This window comes from Hippichthys cyanospilos, chromosome 8 (genome assembly GCF_059441005.1).
Source record: "Hippichthys cyanospilos isolate Australia breed blue-spotted pipefish chromosome 8, RoL_Hcya_1.0, whole genome shotgun sequence".
Lineage (NCBI taxonomy): Eukaryota > Metazoa > Chordata > Actinopteri > Syngnathiformes > Syngnathidae > Hippichthys > Hippichthys cyanospilos.
In genome coordinates this window covers 7,918,812-7,930,213 of record NC_142376.1, presented here as the reverse complement: position 1 = coordinate 7,930,213, position 11,402 = coordinate 7,918,812, and the positions used below count along the sequence as shown (strand labels likewise).

Genomic DNA, 11,402 nt, shown 5'->3' with positions numbered 1-11,402 from the left:
GAACCTGATCTGGTCAATCAGTTTATCAAAATGAAACATTTTTGTGTTGAGTGTATTTAAAAATGACATGCTGGGATTACATGCAAAAATATGTTGGGGCGTGTTGTGTTCTTTGGCCTGTGGTCAAGGAGAGATGTCCACGCAGAATGAGTTCTTGGTCTGCTACGTGTCTCTGGAATGCTGCGGAAAAGTGACGGGAATACACGTCGAGCGCAGAGAACACATGCCAAGGACATTTCAGATTACTGAAATCCAAAGTACACCAAATGTACACAGTGGCGGGACATGCATTTGGTACCTGGGCCTCCACTGGGAATTAACCCCATTTAATCCACTTTATAATTCCACCACTATCATGTCAAAATTATAGAAATTATTATGCAAAATAACAGAAAAAAACACAACCATGTCACGTACATGCAAAAATTAACCCCTCAATTTACTTAAAATAGTTTATTGTTACCGAAACGTCATAAAATGGTAGCAAAGAGATACTTTTGTCAAAACCAAGCTTCTCAACTCCAACAGTTCTTGGCACCAAGATCCCACAAGATGGCAGTAAAGAGCTCTTTTGTTAACCTCCATTTAAGATAGCACTTCATTCATTGATGGCTCCAAAGCACTGCTTTTGTCTAAATAATGATGCTCAACTCATTTGAACAACATTCCGTGGCATTAAAATGACACACAAGACTACCTTAATCAAAATTAACTTCCTCATCTCATTTGACCATGAGTACTTGGCAACAGCATACCCCAAGATGATGGCAAAGCACTACTTTTGTCCAAAATCAACTCATTCAATGTAACTGGTGTATGTGCCATTGATTTAACCATTTAATGGTGCTAAAACACTACTTTGGTTGCAAGCTCCTAAACTCACTTCTGCATAATTTCTTTGCATCCTCAACTCACTTCAACATAGTTCCTTGGCACTCAGATTCCATTAGATGGTGGCAAATAACTACTTTTGTAAAAAAAAAAAAAGTTATTTCATTCATTTGATCATAATTCATTGGCACTAACATACCACACAAGACTACCTTAATCAAAATTAACCTCAACTCATTTGACCATAAGTACTTGGCAACAGCACACCCTAAGATGGTGGCAAATAACTACTTTTGTCAAAAAAAAAAAGTTATTTCATTCATTTGATCATAATTCATTGGCACTAACATACCACTTTTTTTTTTACAAACGAAGCTCCTCAACTCACTTCAGCATAGTTTCTTGACATCAACTCACTTGATTAAAATACCACAACACGGTGGCAAATAACTACTTTCATTTAAATGAAGCAACTCAACTCATTTGAACACTGTTTCTTGGTGATAAAATGCCACAAGATTTTGGCAAATTATTGCTTTTTTCAAAATAATGCCCAACTCATTTGAACATGATTCATTGGGACTAGTCTACCGCAAGATGGTGCCAAAGCACTAATTTTGTCCAAATGAAGCTTCACAATTTACTCAGTTTCTTGCCATTACGATGCCACATAATGGTGGCGAAGCGCAACCGTTGAGCAAAAGAAGCTCTTAAACTCAGGTCAATGTAGTTCTTTGGCATGAAGTTTAGGTGGCAAAGCACTACTTTTTGACAGGTCCATATTAAAAAGTAAATGTGACAGTAAAAGGGCAAAGTTTTCACTTCATTTGTGTGAGAACAGGATCACACTGTCTGCCAGAGCACCTGTCGTCAGGATACCCAATTCAGCTTTGCCCATTTTGGATTATTATTGATAATCTCCAGTGTGGTTGGCCAAGGGCAGAGGTTCGCTTTTAGTCCTGGTCCACTCCAATAAAACTAGGTCACTCCCTTAATCTGTCCACGCAGAGTGTACTGTGGGGTCACCCCCCCAACAAACCACAGCTAATGTGCACACAGTGACTACACAAAGTTGTAACTCCAAGAAAGTCTCCAAAATTATTATTGTAATTATTATTGGGCTGCAAAAAGTCAGAAACTTGAGTAACTAGGTTTACGATATACGTGAATATGCACGTGATCGGGTTTATTCAAAACGTGGCTGCATTGCAAATTTAATAACGGTGGGACAAAGCACATTCACAGGCAGAAACATGTCTATGATGTCATGTACTGTGGCATTTGCATTAATCGAACAAACTCATCGCAAATGTTTTTTTTTTTTTAACGAATTCAGTGTCAACAAGAAATGTAGAAGTATTTTCTGCCTTTAAGCAGTCTCTGACTATTCCCAATTATACACTGCTTCTACCTAGTGGCCATAGATGGTCATTACAATTTTTTCAAAAGGGCTATAAATTGTCCGCGATTTGAAGATCGAAACGTCATTGCTTGCGTCATCGATCCACGCTCCTTCGCTTTGCGACACACACTGAGGAACTTCTTGGACAACCTTTCGTTGGTCGAGATAATATTTGGAGTCCTTTTTTTTCATTCTTGCCACTTTTATTCTTGCTCACCTTCCTCGCGGACAGTGGACACAACAGTGTGTCCTTGCCGGGGACAACGCAGCAAGATGCTGCGTGGACGATGCTTCTCCCCCCAACACAGACAGATCAAAAAGCAACGAAAAGGTCAGTTCATAAAATAATAAATGATAAAGAGCAGAGCAAAGCAATAAATACGGGATTGCCGTTTGAACGAACCGTTTTCAAACGAACGCTCCTTAAGGAAAAGTTCAATAGCAAAATATTCATGTAAAATCATGAGCCGTGCAGGCTCACAAGGTTCGATCTTTTTTCGTTTCTTGTTCAAATGTGGGCATCATTTCTTTTTGAAACATCTGTGGATGTGTTCTACTAGCACTGAGCATTCTGTTCACTTTATTTTGGGCATTGCGCAATATTCATGAGTGTGAATTCACTATACACGTGTAAATGTATGAAATGCTTCTTTTCAGTACACCCCCCCCCCCCCCCCCCCACCAAATGCTTTCTATAGGGTGAATTGACGTCCCCCTCCCCCCACTCACAACACACACAACCAGATTCGCAGCCATGCTCACAACACCATTTGCTGTGATCATCATTTGCATTCATTTTCTATATCATTAATGAAGATATGAGATGTAAAATAGCGTTTGTTGTCTACTGTGTTTCATCAATGTTTGTCAGTGTTCTGCTTTTTTATGCCTTAGTTTTCTTACTACCATAATGTCGGAAAAGCTGGTCTGTATGTTGTTAAAATAATATATTATCGATTTGATTTGCTATATTTCGGGAAATAGGCACAGGCGATACTACTGCTTCTTCGTCGATGTTTTTATATATATATATATATATATATATATATATATATATATATATATTACACAACATTTGGTTGTCAGCTTTCGATGTGGCAAAAGTATCTGCATTTGAATAAGCTTCCTGTCGCTTCAGCTGTCACATTTACATACAGAGTCAATGCTGTCCAATGGTGGCATTCTAAAGAGCTGAATGAGAACCATTTTTCTACCAGGGGTTATTTGTTCTGAAGTTCTCTAAGGGCCATACAAAATAATATGGGGGGAAAGTGGCGGGGAGCAACCATATCCAAATTTTCATACTTGTTTTAAATAAGTTCAGTTCATTTATTAAAATGTATGTTGTGAAGCACAGCACAGGTCCGCTGAGCTATTTCTCCAACCGATTAAGCACCAGGCCCCAAACCATGAATATGAAATCTGATCTGGTTTTGATGTTTCACTGGGAATATTTGGGGCACAGTTATGCCAATGTTCTTCAAATGAATAAGAGTGCTTGAGATGAGAGGACTTGATTTCACTTGGCTTCTATTGGGGAACTGCTGGTAACATCTTGGTGTTGGACCTCCTGGTGCTGATCCAGCAGCACAAGAGGGGGGAGGTGAGTTAATTTCACTTGGGCTCTTACTAAGCCTGAATGACAATAGCTCTTTGTTGAAGACAGCAGTGAGGGAACTGAGGCGAGTTGATGTGTTCTCGTGCCAGTTTGAGCAGAAGCTTGGTAGTAGAGCAGAATCACTCTTGGTAGTTTGAACAGATTCCTGGTCGGTACTCGTAGCAGAGGTTTGGCTGCAGGCTGGAGCAGAGCTCTGGTCCAGTGTTAGAGGAGACGCTTGGTGTCAGTACTTGGATGAAAAGCTTGGTTGTTAGCTGGACCAGACCTCTGGTTGGTAGTGTGAGCAGACTATTGGCTGGAGGTTGGTGCAGAAGCTTGGCTGCTGGATGGAGCAGAGTTCTTCTCCTCTAACACCAGATGTTAGAGGAAAAGGTTAGTTAGTAGTGGGATGAAAATCTTGGTTGTTAGCTGGACCAGACCTCTAATTGGTAGTTTGAGCAGAATATTTGATGGTAGCTAGAATAGAAGGTAAAATGGTAGTTTGAGCAGAAGCTTGGCATAAGCATAAGCATAAGCTCCAGATAGCTGGAGCAAAAACTTTTTCGGTAGTTTGAACAGATACTTGATTGGTTAGATGGAGCAGAGTATTGGTTGGTAGTTGCCGTAGAGCCCTGGGTGGTAATTGGAGTAGATCCTTGGATATTATAGAAGAAGAAGATTGGTTAGTGGATGGAACAGAGGTCCATTCTGTTTTTAGAGCAGAAGCTTGGTCACTCGGAATAGAAGCTTGGTTGTTAGGTGGACCAGAGCTCTGGTCGGCAGAACCTTGGTTGTTATTTTGAGCAGACACTTGGTAGTTGGTTGGAGCAGGATCTTGGTTGTTAGCTCCAACAGAAGCTTGGTCAGTAGTTAGAATGAATGCATGGACTGCGGTTGGAACAGAAGCTTGGTTGTTAGCTGGACTAAAGTTTTATTTGGTACAAACATGGTTGTTATTTGGAGCCGATGCTTGGTAGGTAGTTAGCAGGATCTTGGCTGGTAGTTGGAGTAGAAGCTACGTTGATAGTTTGAGCAGAAGCTTGGTTGATGGTTGGAGCAGAAGCTGGACAGTAGACTTTTTGAAAATGCTTCACCAATATCCTTATGGCCAATTTGAGAACTTTGCCACAATCAAAAAATCACAAGTTATACAAATGTGTCCATCTTGAGAAAAATGAACTGAAAAATGAATTTAGTAGAGGTCGGTGGGCTTGTAGATTTCCATCAAGGCCCACTTTATTGGTGTAAAACCATAGAACCGTAGAGATATATTTACGGCAATTATATCTATGTACTATTCACCACTATAGTTTTCAGTCTTTGCAGGTTTTCAGGCATATCTGCCAACATGCCCTCTCCGGGTCGGGGATGAGGTCCTGCCCCAAGTGGAGGAGTTCAAGTATATGGTTAGGATGCCCCCCCGGACGCCTCCCCGGTGAGGTGCTTCGGTCATGTCCCACTGGAAGGAGGCCCCGGGGACGACCCAGGACACGCTGGAGAGACTATGTCTCTCGGCTGGCCTGGGAGCGCCTGGGGATCCTTCTGGAAGAGCTGGATGAAGTGGCCGGGGAGAGGGAAGTCTGGGCTTCCTTGCTTAAGCTGCTGCCCCCGCGACCCGACCCTGGAAGGCAGCGGTAGAAGATGGATGGATAGATCTCCCAACAACCTCATTAGGAGAAGTGGCTCGAAAAACGGATGGATTGATGTACAGTGATCCCTCCTACTTCGTGGTCTCAGATATCGCGGTCTCAGTACTTCGCGTTTTTTTCAAAAACAAAAAATATTTCAAAATAAAAAATCATTTAAAAAATGTGCAAAAAGTACATTATACAGTACTGTATTAATCAAATAACGAAGTAATATTAGTTAATAACTATGTTAAGAATTCTTCGAGCGTTAGAGTTCGTGACGTTTTTTTTTATCTTATTTTGAAATGCATACTTTTAATTTGTCGGGTCGCGTTGCATTTCCGTTTCCTGTTTTACGTTCTCTGTGCGTCATTTGGCTATTTACGGTGACGTAGTGAATGACAACATAAGCTCATATTTATAGTTTATCATTTATGTTGATAACGCACGCTACTGCCTATGTTTTGTAAGCGATGAGTGTTCATTCTGTTTGTGTTCGTTTGTGTCGAGGTTGCACTTTATAATTAGTTGTTGTTGCTAACCCGCTAATGTCGGCTAAAAATACAGTAAATTCATAGATGAAGTGTTTAAATGTTAGTTTACTGACTAAGATTGTTGTTGATTTATTATTCAACAGATACTACATGATACATCATATATGAGCCAAAATAAATGTGAAGTTCAACGTGATGACTTGCGTGTTCTTTCACCGGAGTCTTGGTGCAGATAACCAGTCCTGAGAACAAATTCTCAACAAACTTAGTAATATTATAACATTATACAATAATGTTAATAAGGATAATGTAATGTTAAATAATAGGAGAAAGGAAATAAAATAGGCAAAAAAAAGATTGTTTATGGTTACTGCAGGCTATATTGGGGCGTACATAGAAATCTAGGAGCTGTTACCCTACTTCGCGGGGGGTTGACAGCCCCCATTAACCGCGAAGTAGGGGGTATCACTGTATAATGTATTTGAAGGCGCATCTGAAATCACTTTACAGGCTCTTTAAGATTAAAAATCTCTTCCTGCACACGTTTGAGGGCCAATTCATCATTGCTTACAGCTTTAATTAATTTCAATGAATTTCTTGTCCATCCAATGACAGTTGGTGATTTACATTAACATCCCAGGAAAAAAAACAAAAACAGCTAAGCTTCCAGTGGGAATTCGGCTTTCAGCGTTTCCACTTGTGAAGGCAGCCATTAATGAAATTTGTAGCAAGATGATAAACAGACCGATGCGAGTTTCTGCTTGAGCAAATAGTCCGACTTGCCAAACGCTCCAGCAACTCCTGAATATGTAAAAGTGTGCAGGCTCCAGTGCCTCTTTGACGCTCGTAACGTATTAAACTAAGATAATTGGGTGATATTTATTTACAGAGCACACAATCACCCAACAAGGGCCTGAAAACGGTGCTTAATGATATACTTGAAACGTGAAAACGAATCAATCTCGACGAGTCCATATCATATGGTGGGAAATGGGAATATCATAAAACAGATCCTCAAAAAGACAAACTTCACTTGGGGTCCAGCTAGGGAGAAAAACAAATCTACTTTAACATCGGTGGTATAAGGAATACTAAGTAGAAAGCTATAATTGTGGTAAATATCGCCACACAGAGGACTAAAAAACATTCCTGTTTGCATGCCCCCACTCCGCAAATCATTCATCCATTTAAAGCAGTCTTCTCCTAGGGTAATTAATGAATGTTTATGATTTGCGTTTTTGTTGGTGCAGAATGAACCCACAGCTGCTGTATGAGAAACCCCTCACAAACCTTCTGGACTTGCAGTTGCCACACAAGGACTTAAAAAAATGAAGATCAAATATGCTGTTGTCCTCATCTTTATGGTGGCGCTGGTCATCATCAAAAAGGAAAGCAATATTTTATCCAGGTAAGAGTTGAATGCAATTTGACATTTCAACGCTTTAAGCCTTTTTTGGCCCATCTATTTCAATTGTTTTTTTCATCAGGGTGTGTGATGAAATGATGGAGAGGCAAACTCCCCAGCAGACCACGCAATCTTCACTGAATTCCAGCGCTGGGATAGCAAAGAACTTGACCGTGCTAAACATGCTGTGCTCCAAAGGCAAATCCGCAGAAGAGAGTGGCACCTCTCCAACCGATGAGCAGCATGAGGAAGAACTTCAAAACGGGGGTCATAAGAATATATTGCTCATGGCCACCACAAGATCGGGTTCTTCATTTATTGGTCAGATGTTTAACCAGCACGGAGAGAACATGTTCTACCTCTTTGAGCCTCTGTGGCATGTACAACACATGACCAATAGGACAAACGACAGCGGATTGTTGGTGGGAAATTATCGTGACGTGCTTCAGGGCCTTTTCCTTTGTGACTTCTCCCCTCTGGAGAAGTTCCTCTTTCCTCCACCGAAGGAGCATGTGGCCACGTGGCTGTTCCGCAGGCATTCCAGTTTGTCGCTGTGTGACAAGCCTGTCTGTACCCCTAACATCAAGGAGGTCTTTGAGAGGTAATCTTGAATAATGATGTTTCAAGATAAATAGTTTATATTATATATATTATGTATATATAAAATAAAAAAGTGTAATAGTGTATGTGTAACATTGTACATTTAAAATGATCATTTAGTTCACACATATGCATTGTTATATGTTCATTAGAAATGTAATAGTGTACTTAAAGTCACATAAACTTCAACAAACTTCCTTGATTAAATTTGAGAGTGGAACTGTCCATTAGCTGCTATGAGGTCAATAACTTCCTGTTCTTCGTCTTTGTCATTTTCTTCTTCTTGACGCGCAGATGTCGCAGTTTGTGCTCGACTGTGTTTTCGGGAGGTTGATGAGCAATCTTTTTGGAAACGAGCTCTTCAAACATGGTCTGAAATGTGTGCTCTTGTTTTAGGTACCACTGTGAAAATCAGAAGTGCGCTCCGCTCAATTTCACCCTCGCCTCGCAGTCGTGCCTTTCCAAACAATTCCATGTCATTAAGACTGTCCGCGTAGAAAAATGGGAAACGCTACGGCCTCTCGTGGAGGACCCTCGCCTGAACATCAAAATAATCCAGCTAGTCCGAGATCCACGTGCCATGTTTGCGTCACGCATGGTGGCCTTCTCAAAGTACCATACGTGGAAGTCCTTGATTCAGGACGGTCAGGTGCATGAAGACAATGCGGTGGTGCAGGGGCTACAGGGGAACTGCGAGCACATTCGGCGTTTGGCCGAGTTGGGCCTGAGCCAACCTCGCTGGCTGAGGGGACGCTACATGCTAGTGCGCTACGAGGACGTCGCACGTAACCCCATGCAGAAAGCCGAGGAGATGTACAGGTTCACGGGGATCCCCTTTAGCCATGAAGCCCGAGAGTGGATCCTTAGGAATACTCAAACCACGCTGGATGCCAACGTCTTCTCCACCCAGAGGAACTCTTCGGAGCAGGCGGACAAATGGAGATATAGCATTCCATTCGCACTGGCTCAGATGGTGCAGCGACTTTGCGGGCCCACCATGAAGCTGTTTGGCTACAAGTCTGTGGCCGACGCAAAGACACTCGTGAATAAATCCGTCAGCTTGTTTGAGGACAGGAGATTTCACTAAATTTTCTCACTCTTGTTACAGCAGGGATGTCCAAACATTTTTTTTCTGCAGAGATAAAAATGTAATGTTACAAGAGCCATGTAGACATCTTCACCTTTAATTTATTTGACATGCTTGCACTAGTCTAATAGTGTAAGTATATGGTATTGTTAGCAAATAGCATGACTACCTGCTGTTTTTAACTTACTGTCACAATACTAATAAAATAAAACATATGAACTTGCTAAAAATTATTTTTTTTTTCTTGAGAAGCTAATCATGTATTTTCCTTAAGTCGATGGTCAATTAGCTCTGTCTAGAATCCCATCTCCACATACTGAACAAAAACTAGCAGTTTGGCATCTTAAAATGGATGGTGGGCCACAATATAGCTCCAGGTTATAGTTTAGGCACCCCCCCCCCCCCCTTTACTGTAAACCCTGCTTTACTGTTATTCATACTACTGGTGGGGGCTTGGTACTGAGCCCTGTTGGAAAATGCAAAGAATACAAGAACTGAGCCATAAAAATCACAAGATTACTGTCCTTGACAGGCAGAAAAAAAATAAAATATATATATATATATATATATATATATATATATATATATATATATATATATATATATATATATATACACACACACACACACACACACACACACAAATAAATATACCTGTGCATATCGACAAAAAGTGTATTTTCTGTGCTGGACAATTATATTAAGACAATAATTGATGTACTGTGTGTGTTCAGTGCAGTAAAACATTTGTTTTACAGAAATTAAAATGCAAAACAGCGTCAAGAGACTGCTACACCAACATCAGTTCCTTCTAACAAATCCTTCCTGTAGGGAAACCAGTATTCATAAAAACAATTCTGCCCACTGTTTATTTTAATTTTCTTATGTTGATTTCCTGTCTGCGTGCTCCCAAACACACATTTCCGCCATTTTGGCATTTTCTACAGTAAAACATTGTAACTAATAAATGAAAGGTTGCTGCTTACTTGGGTGCAAAATCTCTCCTCCTCAACGCCGGAACAAAAACACAACTAAAAGACATGGTCTTTAAGGTCAGTGTGTATTTAATGGTTTAGGGTGAGAAATAACATTGTAGCATGGATTAAATTGGCAAAAAATGGATGATACAGACCCTTTAAGGTAATGAATCTAATCGTATGCTCTCTGCCTTTATGGGTTATACTTTTCTGGATGGTGTCAGGACAAGATGTTAGTGTACACAAACGGGCCCTATGTGAAACCCAGGTGCCGTAGCGTTAACTGTCCCTCTTGGTGTATGAAGGTATCCACTGTGACTCAGCATCAATGGCCGCATTGTGTTTACTTTGGCTTAGGCTTTACTCAAATTGCCCTTTTTGGTGCTAGGGAATTCGGATATGCATTGGATGTGCAAATACAAGAGGGGTTATATTCTTCTTGGTTTAAAATGCAAACATGAAAGCTGGTGCACCGGGGAAGCATATAGAGACAGTATATATAGTATATATATATATATATAGTACAGTGAAGTCAAAATGGAACCTGAAACAAGTCATACAGTCAACTCATTCAGATGCCTGACTCACGCTTCTGGGCGTTTAATTATGTTTTTTAGTATAAGTATGCCCGTTGTTCAAGTCCTAAAGGTCATATGTGACGCAAAGGCCTGAAAAACTCACTTTTACTTTTCTCTTTCTTGAGGAGAATTGAAATGGTAATCACAGGTTTGTTTGAAAGTGTTTTTTTTGGGGGTGGGATGGGGTGGGGGTGGGGGGGTAAACTCACAAACTCACAAAGTCAAAGGTGTTTTAAAAATGTTTAAATGTCTTATATGGTCTCTCTACAACAGAGGAGTCCAAACTATGGCCCTCGGGCCATTTGTGGTCCTCCGCCCATTTTTAAACGGCCCTCAGCACAGGCTAAACATGAAATTTGCGACAAATATGTTGTGTTTTTTTAAATTCTGTAGAGCGGGTGTGACCAAGTCCAGTCCTTCAGAGCCACAATCCAGAATGTTTTCCATGTTTCCCTTTAATCAACACACGTTATTCAAATGATCAGGGTTGTTATCAGGATTCTGCAAAGCATGCTGATGAACTAATCATTTGAATCAAGTGTGTTGATTCAAGGGAAAAAATAAAAAATGGGCTGGATAATGACTATCGAGGACCGGACTTGGCCACCCCTGCTGCAGAGCTTTTCTAGATATTCAAAAATACAACTTAACTTTAATCAACTTACATTTTAACAACATTGCTCTTCACAGCATGGTAATGATTAAAGATAAATATTTTTTACAAGTAAAATAGGTTCCTCATTTTGGCTCTGTGTCAAGGTCCAAAATATCCCAAATGATTCCAAAGTAATCCTCATTTTGGC

The 11,402-nt window shown here is 40.5% G+C and overlaps 1 protein-coding gene across 1 annotated transcript; it reads left to right on the top strand.

Annotated features, from left to right (window-relative positions):
* Positions 1-2,330: 2,330 nt before the first annotated feature.
* Positions 2,331-9,349, top strand: chst3a (carbohydrate (chondroitin 6) sulfotransferase 3a). The gene is made up of 4 exons (XM_088421910.1): positions 2,331-2,564; positions 7,203-7,360; positions 7,440-7,958; positions 8,354-9,349. Exons 2-4 carry the CDS (start codon positions 7,281-7,283, stop codon positions 9,042-9,044), a joined length of 1,290 nt encoding a protein of 429 aa, XP_088278036.1. The 5' UTR covers positions 2,331-2,564; positions 7,203-7,280; the 3' UTR covers positions 9,045-9,349.
* The last annotated feature ends 2,053 nt before the right edge of the window (positions 9,350-11,402 follow it).

What these genes read in the sequence shown, in the direction of transcription:
- chst3a (XM_088421910.1), top strand. Translation starts at nt 7,281, where the DNA reads ATGAAGATCAAATATGCTGTTGTCCTCATCTTTATGGTGGCGCTGGTC. An exon ending in GAAAGCAATATTTTATCCAG is followed by an intron (nt 7,361 to 7,439) that starts GTAAGAGTTGAA and finishes TTTTTTCATCAG; the next exon opens with GGTGTGTGATGAAATGATGG. An exon ending in ATCAAGGAGGTCTTTGAGAG is followed by an intron (nt 7,959 to 8,353) that starts GTAATCTTGAAT and finishes CTCTTGTTTTAG; the next exon opens with GTACCACTGTGAAAATCAGA.